General features: G+C 43.3%; 1 protein-coding gene across 1 annotated transcript in view; it reads right to left on the bottom strand.

Moving 5' to 3' along the window:
• THADA (THADA armadillo repeat containing) overlaps positions 1–19,642 on the bottom strand; it is a 323,998-nt gene that overhangs the window by 69,489 nt on the left and 234,867 nt on the right. The window contains exon 31 of the mRNA XM_036262631.1: positions 5,687–5,781. Coding sequence (XP_036118524.1) covers positions 5,687–5,781 — 95 coding nt within the window. The remainder of the gene's footprint in view (positions 1–5,686; positions 5,782–19,642) is intronic.

The raw sequence follows: 19,642 nt of genomic DNA on the forward strand, positions 1-19,642 counted from the left end.
GTCATTATTATTATGATCTCTACAAGAAAGATGATATATTTTTTCATTTATTATTTATTGATTTTTAGAAAGGAAGAGGGAGGGAGAGATAGAGAGAAACATCAATTTGTGGTTCCACTTATTTCTGCATTCATCGTTGCTTCTTGTATGTGCCCCAAACAGACTGAACCCACAACCTTGGTTTACCAGGACAGCACTCTAACCAGCTGAGCTACCTGGCTAGGGACTACAAGAAAGATGATATTGAAAATGTTTCCTGAAAGTGAGAGTATGATGGGCATCCAATATACATTTCAGGGAAACAGCCTTTTGAGATCACTTATATGACATGGAATAGGATGGACAAACCCTCTCTACCTAAAACATTCTATGAAATTATGTTGTTTCTTTATTCTTTGGGATTAACTAGTCCTCTTTAAGATTTGTATTTCAATACATGATACATATATAGTTATAAAAGAAAGAACCAGGTTGCATAAAATTAGTAAAATAGAGACTAGGAAAGGAAAATCCCTCATAAAACCACCAAGAGTACTTCAACTGAAAGTCAGAAAGTGCAAATAGGTAAGAGGTTTGTTTAAATATTTGGTAAAAGAAAATGTCCAATTCAATAGATGTGAAAAACACAAATTTAAGGGGTGTGGGCATAAAAGAGAAATAGAAAGTCCATCTCTCAGAATAAGAAGGTAAATATTTAGTCAAGACTCAGATAGAATTTCAGTAAACAGATATTTCAATGGAAAATTTCCAACCTGAGAGCAAATGATTTAAGATGGGTTTACCCTGAGAACGAAAGCTCTGTTCCCAGGCCCTGCCCAGGCCTGCAGCAGCCTCGGAGCCCTGTGGCAGCCAGGCTTTTTCTTCCTCATCCCCCCAACGCCAACCAGAGACTATAATTTTCTTTCCAGCAGGAAACTGATATATACTAATGATGACAGCTGGATTCAGAAGAGGAAAAAGAATACAGGGGACAGAGAGTCCCTGTGGGTTTAAATCACTTTACAACTCAAAACAAAACCCCCAGATTTGGAATTTTTAAAACCTAGTTAATGGCTGAGAAAACCTCAAATGATTGGGAAGTACTAAGATAAAAGTTTGAATTACACAAAACACATCATTATCTTAAGCTTTTCTAATCATCTTCTCTGCCTTTCCCCTTCACTGTTTTTCTCATTGTTTATGCCCCCCAGCCCTTCAATGTGGCTGTAAAATATTTTAGAGGTAGGAATAGCCTCCCAAGGTCACTTACAAAATAGTATTTGAGAGGAGATGGGCAGATCTTCCTGCATCCAAAAAAGTTTCCCTGAAATTGATAGTACTTCATTTCTTTGGGAATAATTAATCTCCTCCATATTTAGATACATTTACTACTGAAATACATATCTATACACCCATACGAATAAAATAAAATTATATTGTATACAATTAGTACAATGGAAAATAAGAGGAAGAACCCCCCCCCCCCCCCCATTTTCACACTATTGTAAAACAATTACTTTTAGCATTGTGTTGCCTTTAACTTTAGACTGGTCCTCCGCTCCTCACCCCCCACCTCCTAAACCCCCAATATCGATGACCACAATGCCTGCACATATCTCCTTGACATTCTGTGAATGAATTTTCAGTTATGTTCTTTCTCAGCAACAGCAGGAACTTAGCTTCATAAGGGTCCTAAGAACCTATGAGCATGTAAGCACAGAAAGAAATGTCACCTCTTTTAGGAAGCCTCTCCTGTCCTCCCCAGCAGAAATGACCATTCATTCTTTAGTGCCTCAAATGTATTCCACACACATTTCCTTTCTGTGATCCCATACTGAACCTACTTATAAGCCCAAGACATATTCATGTGCATCTCCAGATGTAGGTGCTCAACGTGTCTGATGCTCTAGATGATAGCTAGAGTCATAATGAAAAATAAATAAATGAACAACAACAAATAATGATCCTTTTTTGGATCAGTTGGAGGGGCAGGAGCAGACTGAATTAAGTGTCTTCCTGAGAAGGCAGGCATTGCTTCTTTCCTGAAGATGTTAAGAATAGGAGAAAAATTATTAATGTGAGGGGTACAGCATAATTCTGCCAGACTGCAGGGGACTGGAATAGATGCATGGCTTCCGGCTAATGATACTGATGATAATATTAATAGTAGCTAATATTAATTGAGCACTTGTTAAGGCAATGCAAAGCATATTCTTTACACAGGGCTTTACATGTATTAGCTGACAACCACTCTAAGATGTAGATCCTATTATTATTCATTCACAATTGAGAGAATTATTATCTCCATTTACAATGGAGAGAAAGTGTCTCAGAGAGGTTAAATGACTTGCCGAAGGTCAGAAGCTGGTAAATGGCAGACCTGGGAAGGAAACTCCAGGATCTGGCTTCAGAGCTTATGTGGTATACTATGTACTCTGAGTTTTGTGAGCCAGTAATGGCGGTAGATATATACATATTTACAAACATATATCCATGATGTAAACATCCAATTTGAATTCAGAAAACTAATTTAAATCTTATTGATACATGAATTTAAATCAGAATTGTATCTTTTTAAAAAAATCTTCACCCAAGGATATTTTTTCCATTTATCTTCAGACAGAGTGGGAGGGAGGGAGGGAGGAAAGGAGGGAGGGAGAGTGAGAAACACACACATTGATGTGAGAGAGACACATCGACTGGTCGCCTCCTGCACAACCCCAACCAGTGCCAGGGACTGAACTGCAACCGAGGTACGTGCCCTTGACCGGAATCGAACCGGCAACTATTTGGTCCTCAGGCCAATGTTCTAACCACTGAGCAAAACCGGCCAGGGCAAGACTTGTATCTTAATGACAACTGTTACTATTCTAAAAACAGAGGAAAACTGCATTTCAATCAGTTAATAAAAAACCCATTTAATGAGGGCCTGGAACTTACAAGGTGAAACTATAATGCTCTGACATTATTTTGAAATCTACACATCTAAGAAAGTGATCACCTTGGTTGGTAATATACTTAGCTATTGCTCAAAAGGCGCTGGAAACAATTTATAAAACACACAAAATAGTTTTCATTATTTTAAGCTCACAGGTTTATTTTATTTTATTCTTTAAATATTTTTTCTTTATTGATTTTAGAGAGAGAAGAAGAGAGAGAGAGATAGAAACATCGATGAGAGAGAACATCGATTGGCTGCCTCTTGTATGCCCCCCCACTGGGGATCAGGCCCACAACCTGGGCATGTGTCCTGACTGGGAATCGAACTGGCAACCTCTTGGTGCATCAGTTGACACTTAACCACTGAGCTACACTGGTCGGGCCACAGGTTTCTTTTTACCCTAACCAGTGCTATCCCTCTTAATCACCATTGTATTTGACATTTGGTTAGTCCTAAAAATTTAATTCATCCTCAAAGGAGGACAATTTGATACCACTGTTTGTGTGGGTGTATTATATGAATACCTATATTCATAGAGATAGACACAGATACCTACACATACATCTGTAGCTTATGAGGGCAGTTCCTAAAGGACTAGACAAAATCAGTACTTGTCCAACAGGAATAAAATATGAGACATATATGTAAATCTGATTTTCTAGTAGCCACATTTTTAAAAGCAAATAGAAACTAATTTTAATAATACATTTTATTTAATCCAATATATCAAAAATATCATTCTGACACCTAAGAAAAAAAATCAATGAGAAATTTTACATTATTTTTTCTTTCTTTTAAAAAATATACTCATTGATGTTTTTAGAGAGAGAAAGAGGGAGAGACAGAGAGAAACAATGATGTGAGAAACATCCACCTGCTGCCTCTTGCATGCCCCCTACTGGGCACTGAGCATGTATCCTGACTGGGAATCGAACCAGCAACCTTTTGGTGCTAAGGATAACACCCAACCGAACTATATGGGCCAGGGCTACATTATTTTTTTCATACCAAGTCTTTGAAATTCAGTGTGTATTTTATTCTTACAGAACAGCTCAATTTGGATCAGCCACATATCAAGGGCTCAAGAGTCACATGTGGCTAGTGATTGCCATACTGGACATGCAGGATAAAGTGTTTAAAGCTATGGTTGTTATACTAGGATAAGAGTTTGGAGGAAAGGATGATTCAGAATGGCCAAAGAAAGTCATCTTTATGGAGGAGCTAAAGAACAGGCAGTAGGAGAAGAGAGGGGTTACTTTACAACATTTAAGGGTTAACCCTTCCAGATAAGGGATAATATTAATATGTAAAAACAAACAAACAAACAAAAACTTAGTTCAAATCAACTAATAATTTCAGTCAACCACACAACTCTGACAGGATCCCACTGACTGGACTTGTGAATAGTAAGCAACTCTTTCATGGCCAAGGCCCTTTACACAGTAAGCAGAGAAGCACTGTAAAGCTATATGGAGCTTGGAATTAAAATACAAAAATGGTGGAAACCCAAAACAACTTACATCTGGTAACATCTGATTTCTAATCTCTGGACTCCCGTTAGCTCAAGTGTAAAATAAAGCGGACACAACCCTGAGGTCTCAATAGTTAGAGTGACCTATACTTTATTGTGCAAACCTGGACACTTTCAAGAGTAAAAAGGGCACCAGTAATAATTATGCTGGGACAAGAGGCTTAAACGAGGACTGTTCTACAGCTATAAAACTATATGATCCTATTCTACCAAATGGACACAACAGCCCCTATGCAGGGACGCAGAGCTGATGAAAGTGCAGGCGTGTTCTTAATGCCTTTGCATGGCCACAGGGGATTTGTGGGCTAATATGCATTGATCCGGGTGAGGTAGTTTCGCACCTCCCCCTCAAAGCATTTTAACTTGGTTTGAATTTGGGAACAGGGTTCCATCTGGACAGAGCTGGACTCTGACAGCCTGAATATATTTACTGAAGACAACAAATCATTGACAGACTAAATTTAACAGAGGAAAGGCCTGGCCTGCTTGTACTCAGAATCTGACTCTGTAATTGTAGCCTCCTTTAGACAGGCCTAATCAATTAGAAGAGGCTGATTTTAACCAGTTGCAGGCTCATTACACTGCATTCCAGTTTGTGTTGACGAAAATCAGTTTCAGTCTGTGGCCTGGAACTCACGTACTGCACTTCCTGCGGCCTCTTATATAAACACATCAAAACATTTTTTATTTGGAGTTGCCCTTCTCCCTTTTAAGAAAACCACTCTGTGAATCATGATTAAAATAGAACAATTGTATGTGGATCTGGGGCCCATACCAGGAAAACATATATGACCAAGGAACACATATAAAGTCAGAGCTTAAGGGAGCGAGGGGTGGGTTTGAGACTGCCCAGCATTGAATGAGCCCAGCTCAGTTATCTTCACAGACCGGAACAGAGAGAACTTAGTTACTGAAAATGATGACCTTTCAAAGAAAATGCATGAAATAAGAAAGAGCCATGGTCTTAGAAACTACAGAGGGTATCTGAGTAGATTGCACACTCTTCCCTGAAAGACCAAATAGAAAATAAACAGCAAACTTCCAACTAAATAAGGATACATTTCCTTGAGACGCTTCTATGAGGGAACCATATGACATTATGTTTAATTTTGATGTGTGGTTTAGTCTTCAAAAAAGTAGAAGGTGGGGGAGTGTGTGGCAGAGTCACTCAAAACCCCACCTACATTTCAAAGACCTGTAACCGTTCCAAACTATGATATAACTATGAATCATACCTGGCTGATCGCCTTTTGTGGGTTTGTCAAGGCAGCGAGTCAACAGGAAGAGAATATCAATACACACAGCTCTGGTCACCAAACATGGATTTTGCCTAGAAAGGTAAAGAATAGAAAATAAATGGATATTGTTTCTCTCTGAAACCTGGGTTACAGAAAAGAGAAAGTGGGTATTTTCTACCAGCATGTCATGAGGCTTAGGGAGTTATAGCAAATGCTGAAAAAGAATAGATAACCACCAGTGGTGAGAACATATCAGAAAGTCAAGTGGGAAAAAGAAATACGTACATGGTGGAGGCAGGGGCTACGTGTGTACAAGACAGATAAAACTCTATGCTCTGGCTCCAAATAAAATAAACCGAAAACAAACAAAAACCAATGTTCTATCCCAGTTATTTGAAAACAAGAAAATGTGGTGGTGGGAAGGACCACATTCTATTATTTTCTTCTTAAGTGAACAAATCTAGGGGTAAACCTACTGGTTATGAATATCACCGATGTAGCACTTTGGAGAAGGAAAACTGCACTCACACATGACAAACCACATCTAGGGACTTAAAGTAACCAGCTGAAAAACAAACACACGAAAGCATTAACAAACACTGGAGCAGACATTCCCAGTAAACGGAGCATTTTCTTCTCTCAATAAATGGAGCAGCTCATTGTACTCTTTGACCCACACACTGGAAAAAGTTAGTGGGCTCAGATTTAGGGGTCTAGATAATAAAGGAAGAATAAAGACTTTTTTTTTTAAAGAATGGCACTGGCCTGGCTGAGTAGCTCAGTTGGTTAGAGTGTTGTCCGGTACACCAAGGTTGCAGGTTTAATCCTGGGTTAGGACACATGCAGGAATCAACCAATGAATGCATACATAAGTGGAACAACAAATTGGTGTTCTTTTCCTCTTTCTCCCTACTCACCCCTCTCTAAAAATCAATCAATTAAAAAACAAACAAACAAAAAGAATGGCACTGAAGGTCCCTGGCTCTGAGCCTCAGTTTATCCTGACCATGAAAAGGGGCCCCAGTCTCCTTGGTGTACTAATCATTCAGCACAAGTAGGGACAGATCTGGGTTTGAGTCCTGGCTTTGCCATTTGTCTCTGTGACCTGACTCAGATTCCTGACCTATACAGTGGGAACCCTAGTCACCTCTGTGAGTTACTGTGAGTATTTCGTGTGGCACAGCAAACTGGAATGCCCACCTCAGTACCCGGCTGTGGGCAGCCACCTCCTAAGTGTTCATTCCCTGCCCTTCTCTGTTTTCAACATTTGGGAATGGCATAAGTGTTTTGGATTTCCATTTACTGATCCCTAAACCCATTCTTCTCATTCCCTGTAAATTAAGTTTATCATTTCCCCGAAGTTTATTCCCATTCTGTCCTGAACTGTTCATATCCTAGGGCTGCCATATATTCTAGCATGAAAAGCAACCAGATATTTTTGATTTAAAACAAAACGGTCTCGTTTCAAGGTTTCTCTATTGTTGAGCTGCCTCATTTCTGTCCCACTGATTTGCTTCGCCCACAGTGTCGCTTGCTCCCTGGCTCCCACCCTGCTGTAACTCCTAGTTTATATGGATAGCTCATGTTTGGCCTAATTTCATACCTGCACCTGGTTATTTTTTAAAAATTAGTTTTAAGAAATAGGTAACACATGCACAACGGTATAAAAATAATTCAAAAAGTACGAAAGGACATAGTGTGAAAATTAAGTTCCTTTTCCACACCCCACACTCTCTACCCATAACATGTTCCCTGAGGCAACCAATATTACTACTTAGTATTTCCTTCCAGGCACATTCTGTTTGCAAGCATCTATCTAGAGCTACCCACTTGTTTATTTTTACATAAATAGTGGCTTACTATATATAGTAAGTCCTAACTTAACATCGTCAATAGGTTCTGTGACTCCAAGCGAAAGGACATTTAAAAATATATATATTTTTATTGATTTTTTGAGAGAGAGAGAGAGAGAGAGAGAGAAATATCAACGTGAGAAACACTGACTGGCTACCTCCTGCACGCCCCCTACTGGGCATCCAGCCCAAACCACTGAGTCTCACTAGCTGGGCTCAGGTGAAAGGATATTTAACAAAACCAATGTGACCATAGGCTAATTGATATAAACAAGAGAAGTTCCTACAACATCTCATTAACATTATAACATAACGACATCGATGGAAACTATGTTATTTGAGGACCTGCTGTACTAACTTCTGAGCATTACTTTTTTCCCTAACATAGAGATTTGCCTCATTTTTATTTTATGTTTTATTATTACTTTTTTATCCTCACCCGAGGACATTTTCCCATTTGTTTTTGTTCAGATAGAGTGGGAGGGAGAGAGAGGAAGAGAGAAAGAGAAACATCGACGTGAAAGGGACACATCAAGTGGCTGCCACCTGCACGACCCAACCAGGGCCAGGGACAAACTGCAACCGAGGTACGTGCCCTTTGCAGGCACCGAACCTGAGTCTCTTGGGACTGCAGGCCGATGCTCTAAACGCTGAGCCAAACCAGCCAGGGCGAGATCAGCCTCATTTTTAAAAGTGGTTGTAAACTGCTCCATTTCATGGATGTGCCAATCCTCTATGGAACTAATTCAGATGGTTTAAGATACTGTGTTGAAAACGATGCTGTAATAAATATACATATACATCAGTTTTGTGCACATAGAGGAGAAATTCCTAGAAGCTGAATTGCTGGATCAAGATATTTGCACAGCCCTGACTGGTGTGGCTCAGTTGGTTGAGTGTTGTCCCGAGCACCAAAAGGTCACAGGTTCCATTCCCGGTCAGAGCACATGCCCAGATTGTGATCCCCAGTTGAGTGTGTACAAGAGGCAACTGATTGATGTTTTCCTCTCACATCTATTTTCTCTCTGTCTCTCTCTCTCTCTCCTTTCCTCTCTCTCTAAATCAATAAAATATATATATTAAAAAAACCGATACTTGCACATTTAAAGTTTTGATTGATTTTGACAAGATACTCTCCAAAGAGACTGTACCAATTTACACTTTCACCAACAGTGTGTAAGAATTGTAGTTTCCCGCCTTGGCCGGTTTGGCTCAGTGGTTAGAGCGTCGGCCTGCGGTCCTGAGAGACTCGGGTTCAGTTCCCGCTAAGAGCACGTACCTTGGTTGCACTTTGTCCCTGGTCCTGGTTGGCAGCTACTTGATGTGTCCCTTTCACGTTGATGTTTCTCTCTCTTCCTCTCTCTCCCTCCCACTCTATCTGAACAAAAAAAATGGAAAAATGTCCTCGGGTGAGGATAAAAAATAACTAACTAAATAAAGAATTGTAGTTTCCCCACAGCCTGGCCAATACAGTGCATTTTTAAACTCTGACTTTTGCCAAGATGATAAGAGAAAAATAATATCTCATTGTTGTTGTTTTTCCTTAAATATTTCTTCTTTATTGATTTTTGAGAGAGAGGAAAGGAGAGGGAGAGAGAGATAGAAACATCGATGAGAGAGAACATCGACTGGCCGCCTCTTGCATGCCCCACACTGCGGATTGGGCCCACAGCCTGGGCATGTGCCCTGACCAGGAATCAAACCGGTGACCTCTTGGTACATGGGTTGATGCTCAACCACTGAGCAACACTGGCTGGGCCAAAGTTTTTTATATATATATATATTTCTTCCATATTTTCTTCTAGTAACTTGTGGTTCAATTATTTTGTTGTTATTTAATACTTTTATCTATTTGAATGTTTTACCCCCAATCCTGCTCCTAACTTTTGTCTCTACCTAGTTTCCCCAGGTCTCTCAATCATATCTTCCTATTGTTACTCTTCTACCCACTATGAAAAGCCCATAGTCTATGAAAATGTCTTCAATGATATGGTTTGCAATTTTGGCATTTACACTGTTTAACAGGTAGGGCTTCCCCTGCCAAAGAAAGAGCTCCTCAAGAAAGAAAGGGAGAAAACCCAATGCAGGGTGTTACTGAGTCATCAGATATCTAGCACAGGGAGAGGACAGGGCCTGCAGATAGCAGATGGAATGCCTCCTGAGCATCCAGCTATAAGTTAAGGGTGGGAGGAGATGCACACGAGATGATTTCTGACCTCAGAGAATACTGGCTATTTATATAGAGACAAAGGCCAGTTTGGCTCAGCGATTAGAGCCCCTGCCTGAGGACCAAAGAGTCTCGGGTTCGATTCCCGGTCAGGGGTGTGTACCTCAGTTGCAGGTTTGATCCCCAGCCCCATTCAGGGTCATGAGAGGGGTAGGCAATAAATGTGTCTCTCACATCAATGTTTCTCTCTCTCTCCCTTCCTACATCCCACTCTATCTAAAAAAAACAAACAACTAAAATCAATGGAAAAATATCCTTGGGTGAGGATTAAAAAAAAAAAAAGTCAAACTTTGGAGAGGATGTAGAGTTAAGAGCAAGTCCTGGCCGGTTTGGCTCAGCGGTTAGAGCGTTGGCCTGAGGTCCAGAGAGACCCGGGTTCGGTTCCTGCTAAGGGCAGGTACCTCGGTTGCAGTTTGTCCCCAGCCCTGGTTGGTTGTGCGGGTGGCAGCCACTCGATGTGTCCGTTTCATGTTGATGTTTCCCCCCCCCCCCAGACCGGGAAAATGAAAGGACGTTGTCGAGAAGGAGGGAACAAGAGGAAAGCCAGGTTTTCAGAAGAGGGGCCACCCAATGCTACCTGGGAGCTTCTCAGTGCAAAACTGCACTGCCTGCTCCCACGTGGCCTCAGACTCCCCGCTTCTCACCCTGGATGTTTTTCTGTCTCTGGAACCATAAAGGGAAGTGTTGGGGGAACTGGTATGACTTTCAGGTCTGAGGAGAAGCTTAGTTTCCATGAGTTTTTAGCTAAGTTAATGTATTTTTTAAAATTTCTAAATAAGTAAGGAAAGTGTGGCAATCTTTAAGCCCCCTGCCAGGCTGAAGTGTTCTGCATCTTCTCTGGAGACCTGGGACATTTCAGGGACCATTCTGCCTGCTCCCAAAACTGGGAAGCTCTGGGCCAAGTCTGAGGTAGTCAATGAGCTCATGGGAGGTTCCCTCAAATGCTGTTGCTTTTGATTCCAGGAAACAGAAAGGATCTGGGCCACAAAGGAGTCGTCCATAGCTTCTCCTTCGAGACTGACTCAGAAAGATTCCGGCCTGCAGCCCGCCATCCGTGGCTCCGCCCTTGAGCGCGGCCACGGCCACAGCCACAGCCACACAGCATCCCTGCCTGGAGTCGGAGCTGGGCTTCACTCTGAACTGACTTCTAAGTCAGGAAAATAATTTTTCCTCTCTCTCTTTTTCTCACTGTTACTTGGTGTTTGTTCTAACTTGGAAACGGTACACTGTGAGTTCAGGGTGAGCCAGAGGTTTGTTCTCAGTCTGTCAAGCCACTTTGATGATGGGAATAAAATCCTGGGAAGAGCAAGCCAGCTGGACAGGAAACCAAGCCACAGGGTTCTGGTGGGCTTGGGGCTTTTTTCTACCCCCAAATGGAAAAACCCTGGCATGGGGCATGGTATAGTGAAGATTTAGTGTTTTTAAAAAAATTTGTAGTGGTCTGGGTCTAACAGATGGGCTGAAAAACAGCATAAACAGTGGCTTTAGAAGTAGCAGGAATCAGGTACTATGAGGACTAAGTTTACATATATAAAATGAAACAAAGGGCTTGTTAACAATCTTGCTTTCTTCCACTTTTTAATCATTAGTCTCTTGACAAAAATCTGCCCGAGAACCTGATGAATATGTTTCTGCCTTGGAAATCTCTGAACTTCATTAAACCTCCTGCCCTCTCTCCTGGAAGTTGGGGGAGGCAGAAGGCAGGGCAGAGAGAGGGGGGCTTCGGGGCTTCCCAGACACGTCCACAATGGCCCTAGTGTCGGGGACAGCAGGAGCTCTTGGGAAGTCTGTGATGAATTATTCACGTCTCCTGTCTCTTCCGGAATCCCAGTGGCCGCAGAGCTTTTTAACTGAGAACCATTCATTCAGAAAACATTTACTAAGAGGCAACTAAGAGCCAGGAATAGTGCCAGTGTTTGGAAATATGGAGATGAAATGATTCAGTGACACAGTCACTGCCCTCAAGGAACTTAGAGTCCTGAATAGTGTTTTCCAAACTGTAGGTTATGATCCATTTTGCTGGTTAGGAAATCAACTAGTGGGTAGTGATCAGCGTAAGAGGAAGAAAGAAAAGAAGGAAGGGAGGGAGGAAGAAAGAGAAAACTAGGGAAAGGGAGAAAGGAGACATACAACCAGAGTATGCCAAGTAAAAGGGTAGCATGGTTTCCTTCACTTGTGAAGTCCTTGCCCAGAATGAATTTATTTTTTTATCCTCACCGAGGACATTTTTCCATTTTCTTGTTCAGATAGAACGGGAGGGACAGAGAGGAAGAGAGAGAAAGAGAGAAACATCAATATGAAAGGGACACATCGAGTGGCTGCCACCCACATGACCCCAACCAGGGCTGGGGACAAACTGCAACTGAGGTACGTGCCGTTAGTAGGAACGAAACCTGGGTCTCTCTGGATCACACTCCAACCGCTGAGCCAAACCGGCCAGGGCCAGAGTGAATTTTTAATACATGTATATGTAAGAAGTAAATCATTTTGAAATTTAAGTAAAAACATTAATTGATTCATTCTAATTCCTTTCTTTTTCTTTTCCAGGTAATAAGCCATTCTGAATTATACTGAATGGTACCAATAGGGTTATGCTTGGTATCCAAAATGATGAGGGCTATGTTGAAAGAAAACATTCCTGAAATTGAATATGCTAAATCTTGAGTAAATTCCCTTTCTGTTGCATTTTTTAGACTTCATGTCTTATATGGACATCATTAAAATTACAAGCTGTGCAAGATTTCACGAGTGTGTGTATACATATACACATACACACACAGCCCACAGGTACACACTAGGTCACATGTACAATGTATTTTTTGTTGTGAGTGGCCATCAAAAAACTTGAAAGCCACTAGTTTAGTGGGAGAAACATGCAACCAATCGTACTAGAGTATGATGAGTGCCGTGAAGGAGGGGTTGGCAGAGCAGAAATTATAGATGGTGGAAGAGGAAACTGGTGAACCTGGGTGAGTCAGTAAGTGACTTGGCAGAGAGCCGGAGAATGGGCGAGAGTCTGGGATACAGACCACGGGCAAAGTGACCACAGTAGAGGAAGCACAACATGTCCAAAGACTTGGGCACATGACATGTTTGGAGAGTAACAAGAAGTGCAAAGGGGAAGAACAGCAGGAAATGACAGAGGATGAGTGAAATGCCCCAAATAGGAGAGCTTAGGAGTGAGTATTAAGAGCCCCCAAACTCCAAAGGGTTGGAGTCCCCAGTGGGAACCCCACAGCCCAATCCACACTGGAGAGCTGGAATGCCCACTCACTTCTGTGTAGCCTTGGAGGGCTCCCTGGAACGGACAGAGTTCACTCTGGACTCTTCCAGAAGAGTGCATTGCCATCTTCCAAGGGCTAGAAACAGCTGTTCTGGCTTCAGGTTTCTAGTGTCTGCTGAGGTCACTAAGTGAAGAGACCGCACCTGGACTTCAACAGAGTCAGGGACTGACGTCACTACAGTCCCCAGGGAACTACGCCTCCAGAATCCTGATTAGACTCATGGCTTAGCTTTATTAACCTAGAAACACTGACTGAGCACCATGGTGGTGTCCTACTTGGGACGGAAAAGGAGTGAGAGGACAAAGCTCTGGCTCTGAGAGCTTATGGTCTCGTGTGCATGTGTGTGCGTGGGGAAGGGTGTATGTGGAGAAAACCCAAATGCACGAAAAGTCATCAGAGATTCGGAATGTCTTTATGGAGGGGTCTGGATACGCAAGGATTTGGCCAATGAGAAGAAAGAATTCCAGGCAGGACAGTTAACAAGAGCAAAGATACACAGGTAGGAATGTGCCACATGCAGGGAAGAATGAAGACCAGAAAATCAAACAGGTGCAGCTGCCAAGCTTAATGGCCCAGAAGGACCCTGGGTCCGAGTGCTAGCAGGGGTTCCTCACAACCCGCTGCAGCCTCCTCCTCTAATCTGGGCTCTGCACTGGTCCACTCGTACTCAGATCTCTGTGCTCAACTCCACTGGGCAAAAAGCACCGGCAGCCTCTCACCAGAGCCAGCAGTCGCTTCATGAAGCTATGTCCTGGGGACCACCCCCAGGCCCAAAACAGGCTGGCAAGAGGAGAACCAGACCAGAAAAGAGAGGGAACTTGGGTGGGGAATAAGCAGAAGAAGGCAGGTGGGAAGTGGAGGGAGGGAAAAGAGAAGAATGATGATAGAGGGAAAGCAGTAATAGAAGAAGAAGGCAAAACAGTCTGTAATATGTTCCCACATCCTGCCATGGACCCCGCCACTTGACAATGTCCAGCCACCATGTCCTTTATTTAAAACCCAGTCAAAGCCTATCTTCTAGGAAACCTCCCCTGACTAACCATCAGAAAGCAGCCTCCGAGGACAATCTCAGTGGCTGACCCGACAGGACACTGCTGGCCTTCCTTCGGTCTCCCAGAGAGCCCCTGGCCATCTTTGTAGTGCCGGGCAGCTCTACCAGGGTAGCTGTCCACAGCCCAGACGCTGCTTCTCCTGACATTTGGTTATAAAAGGAAGAGCTGCTGCGGTCAGGAGCCAGGAGGTACTGCTTTGATGCAGGCCACATTCAGTCATATAAATGTGGAAGTGTAAATTAAATAAAAAGAACCCCTCTCTCCCTTCTGATTTCCATTTTTACCACAGCCCCCAGCCAAGCAACAATCATATGGTATTCTTAGAGAAACAATAGGGGATTTGTTTAAACCAAGATGCCAAATGGTCATGAATTGCAGAATATATATTTTTAAACAAGTTATTTTCCCCACTGTAACATCCAGAATTCAGACCTGCACGGGGGCCAGCTGGCAGCAGCCCACAGCGCCTGGCTGGCTACCCGGGACTGCTTGTTTACCCTGCCCTCCCCGGGGCAGGCGGGATGGCAAAGCTGCATTTGTATGTTATGCTCCCACTTCCATCCAGCCTTTCTCGGTCTGGAGTTTTTCAAGTGTTTATTCTCACAACCCACACATATAAGCTGCCCTGGAGCCCTCCTACTTGGATTTTCTTTTTAAAGTGAAGCCATCTTCATGCCCTGCTCTGGTGGCTGACCAGCTCACAGGGAATTCGTACTGAGCTGCTGTGCACAAAGCACGAGAAGCAGGAGCTGCGAGTCTGTCCAGGAAGCAACCACACGTCCCAGCCCTGCACCATGGAGCACACAGGGCTTCCCCTGGAGGAGCAGCTTTTGTTCCTGGGGATGGGCTCTGAACACACAGGGCCTTCACCACTTTGCCAGGGTCCCAAGTAGCACGCAGAAGGCATTCTTGGGTCAGGGTCGAGGCCACATTGCTCTGCTTCCCTAGGAATGCCCTGCGCGAGAGGAGCCGGATGCCGAGGCTCTGCCTTCCCTTCACTCAGGCTCACCTGCCTTCCAGAGGGCCCCGGGGAGCTCCCACACCCCAGAGGCCCTCATATTTTTCCATCTTTCTATGAGGCATCTTTTTCTCATTAATGTACTAACACTCAAGTTATGTGCAGAGAATGAGGAAAAAGAGACCTTGTGTGGGACTTGGGATTTGTTCAAAGCCTGGGGAAACCGTTTTAGAGGGTGTATGTTTTTTATTCCTTTTATGAGAGATGCATGTTTCCCCCCCTCTGTGACTTGTTTAAAAGTAAAGTTTAATATGCTGCCAGAGAAATTGCTGGTTAATAACTTAATAAGCTATGTGCTAGGAATTATGGGAGAAAAGTAGTATCCAAGAGAACTTTTATTGTACAGTTTGGGGCTTGGAGGATATATAGCTTCAGTTATTATATAAAATGCTAACAGAAGTCTCCTTTCTTTTCAAAATGTACTTTCTCCCTAGGATTACACAAAAAGATAAATAAGTAAGGTGAATGAAAACTTCTAGAAACTGCTGAGAAGTCTATATGAAGGTCACAAGGTGAGAATTTCTTTCTTTTTTAAATCCTCACCCAAGGATATGTTTCCATTGATTTTTAGGGAGAGAGAGAGAGAGAGAACAGAGAGAGAACACATGGATGTGAGAGAGAAACATTGACTGGCTGCCTCCCGCATGCACCCTGACCGGAAATCGAACCCGAAACCTAGGTATGTGCCCTGACCAGGAACTGAACACTCAACTTCTGGTGTATGGGACAACACATCAACCGAGCCACCCGGCCAGGGCACAAGGTGAGAATTCCGAACAGTACAGTCAACAGAACTGTGCCAATGTGAACCTGGCAAAGTACACACTTGGACACTGGCCCTGGCCATAACAGTGATAATGATAATAATAATATCAACTGCACTTTATTAGAAGTTTTATCTTCAAAAAAGATTCTTTTATCTTTATTAAATTCTTAAGACAGAAGAAAAATATTATTTTTAAAAGGCATTATTGTTCCTATTTTTACAAATCCACGAAGTAGCTCATATAGCTCAAGTGACCTACCCAAGATCAGGACAAAAACCAAGAACAGAATCCAGGTTTTCCAGACAAACTATCTGTGTGTCCCAAACACAATGGGACGGAGAGTGAGACGCTGCGCCAAACGATCGGAGTGTTTAGGTTGGCAGCCGTGCGCTCTGGGGCTGCGTGCTGGTAGCCAGCCCGATGATGTGCCGGGCTCCGAGCAGAGCTGTTTCTGTGAGGGCCGACATTAAGGCCTATTTGCAACACGGACGATTATGCTGTAAAGACGTAATTATTTAACAATAGATATTCCCTAGATTTGCCAAGCTCTTTTATACTTTCACACCCATTACTCACCATGTCCTCCCCTGCCCTCATCTATTTCATAATGTCATTTTAGAGCATACCACTTTACAGATAAAAACTGAGCCCCTGACCCCCAAATTACAGGCCACACATCATTGGTGAAGTAGCTGAGCCGGGACCGGAACCCAGACCTGCTAACCTCGAGTGTGCTCTGCCTCTCCTGAACTCCAGAAGGTGCATTCACAGGCTGGAGGCTTTTCCATTCACTAAGTGCCTCTCAAAGTGACCCTCCTTGTAGTCACCCAGGAACAGAGGGCCTTAGGCTGGTGAGGGTCCCTTCTGGTTCAGGAAGGGAGCCCTGGAAAAAGCTCCTGAAATTGTGTGGGAAGGTGTTATTTCCAGAGTCCTGCAGGCCAGTCCCTTGGCCACGGAAGTCTGGGCATCATTGGCAGGTGAGGGCAGGAAGGACAGCAGGCTTGGAGGGTCTCTCTCAAAGCCGTTCCCTTGGCCCATTCACATAAGACCAGCCCATGTGCCCGATAAGCCCTCCTGGAGGCAGCCTGAAGCCGGGCCACACAGGGCAAATGTACCAGGGCTCAGCCAGCTCAATAGGAGGGTGGAAAAGCAGGCGGCTTGGTGAGGCCTACAGAAGCCCTCCCGCCAGGTCTGCGTGTTACCTGGAAGCCTGCCCTTAGAGTCTCCAAAAGGTCACTAATGAAAAACAATTGTATGACCCAGAGAATGAACTTATTTGCATATTGGAACTTAGTAACATGTTAGCACGATTTGTTGGTCTGATCAAGCAGCAGCCAGCTGTGAGTGGATTTCTGAGGAAAGGGGATCTAGAATAGCTAAGTCATGATGGCAAGAAGGTCTAGAGCATGGGTCTCTGCCCAGAGAAGGCACCGCTGGAGAGAGGGCCTCGGGCAGCCCAAGGCTTAGGGTTGCAGTATTTTCTATGAGGATGATCAGTTTGCATGGAGGAAAAAAGTGGATCAAGAGGCAAAAATAGTCCGGACTGGTTTGTGCAGTGGTTAGAGCATCAGCTCGCAGACCAAAGGGTCTCAGGTTTGACTCCTGGTCAGGGGCATGTACCTGGGTTGCAGGTTCAATCCCCAGCCCTGGCAGATGTGTCTCTCTCACACTGATGTCTCACTCTCCTACCCTACCCCTCCACTCTCTCTGATCAATGGAAAAAATATCCTCAGATGAGGATTAACAAAAAAAAAGGAGGCAAAAAATAAATTTGCTATTTACATCCCTAACTTGGGCTATCTCTAGAGCCAGCCACATCTGTCAAGAAGGAAGAAATCACCTGCCCTCTTGTGTTTATTTCCTTATCTACAAATACTGGTTTGGATTAGATCCTTGTTTTGAAATAGGAGCTAGAGTGCTACTCTTAGTCTTTTCTGGGGCTCCCAATGGGTGAGAAGCCATGTGGGTGGGCCTCTAGGCCCCCATCCCAGCCTGCACCATACTTCCCATCTCTTCTATCTTCAACATCTTGAACTTCCACTTAAGCTTCTGTTTGAAGAAAGGATTCCACTGGATTAGATGAACTTTAAATTCCCTTTCCAGCTATAAATTCTGTGGTGCTATGGTCCTCTTATCAATACTGAGAAGATGTATCAGGCTACATCTCTATTCCCATTACTAGCTGCCCAGGTAGGCAACAGGGGCTTCCAGATGACAGAGAGCTGGTGGATTGCTATAAGGGAGCTTTTGTTAACCACTAGGAAGGGTTGGAAGTTTTGTTGATCACTGGGAGAGTCTGGAAAGATTTAACACACTCCTCAGTGTATCTCATGTGCATAAAGATGGCAGCCTATTTGCCAGTGTAAGCCTGAGTTTACTGACTTCCTTTTACCTCTTGGATCAAATCCAAATTCCTCTGGCTGACATTTAAGGCCTGCCACAACTGGTCTTTTATCAGATCTTGTACTGCTCTCCAAAACACACCATGTAGGTCTTCTTCAGCTCTGTCCTCTCACTGGCCCACGACATAGCACATGCATTCTCACAGTATGGCACTGCACATGCTGTCCACCATCTTGAAATGCTTTTTCCCACCATGTTTGGTATTTACAAATCACACCCATGCTCGAAGACCCATGTCAAATACCCACCTGCCCTAGAAAGCCTTACCTGACTATCCATGTCTACGTTCTTTTCTGAATTCTGTGCTAATTTTATGTACTACAGAATTACAACTTCTATGTGGACATTGCTGTTGGCTGTTTCACCTAGATAAGCTTTCCTTCCAACTAGGTTGGAACATAACTAAACTCTGACAATAGAGACTCCATGATATATTACTAAAGTGGTTCCCATAAGCTGAACACTGTACTAAGATTCTTTCCTTTGTACTTGGGCAATGAGACCAGCACAATTTACTTAGCAACATAGGCCAGACCAGTATAACCTCACTCATTCCCCAATCTAAGAAAATTAACCTTATCTAACAGTTGAATCTCACCAAGCCTTTAAAGACCTCCTTACTCTTAGAAGACTTCCTTGACACCCCCGCGCCCCCCCCACACACAGAAAGCTGGCTCCTGAAACACACTCTGGCCTCATTCCAGCATTTACCAAATTCTTACTTATTTACAGTTAATTAAACCCATACCTGTCTTATGTACTTGCTTTTTGAAGTAGGGACGACATCATTCATCTCTATATTCCCCACTGTGCCTTGCTTTGTACTGTTTTTGAATCTGAATTTCCTTGAATTAATTGGGAATGGCTCAATGAAGATAACCATAGTGTTGATTTATCCAAAAGATGGAACATGTTACATGCTAAAGGGAAGAACCCCACTATATTAGAGTTTTAGATAATAGCATGAAAATGTGTTGAGAACACCGAAAGCCTGCACAGTCCCTTGAAAGCTGGGCAATGACAACATTGTCCATATCTTCCAACAGCAATACCCAACTAAGCCAAGAGCTACAAGTGGATCAAGACAGATCACTTCTGAGTCCTTCATTGAACTAATTACATCTCCAGGTTAGGTGTGCAGATCTCTATATTCAAAAGTAGAAAGCATCAGCAGTTGGGGATTGGGTTCTTGATGTACATTGCATAAAAGGCTATTTTTATTTCCCACTGCAGTATGAAAAAACTTTGATCTTGGGCAACTTGCTCGAAGGCTCAGTTTAAAACATTGACCACTTCTAACTGCTCTTACCCAACTAGTTTCCATAAGCTCAGCCTGTCAACAAGAAATA

The sequence above is a fragment of the Molossus molossus genome, unplaced genomic scaffold (assembly GCF_014108415.1).
Source record: "Molossus molossus isolate mMolMol1 unplaced genomic scaffold, mMolMol1.p scaffold_m16_p_15, whole genome shotgun sequence".
Classification (NCBI taxonomy): Eukaryota; Metazoa; Chordata; class Mammalia; order Chiroptera; family Molossidae; genus Molossus; species Molossus molossus.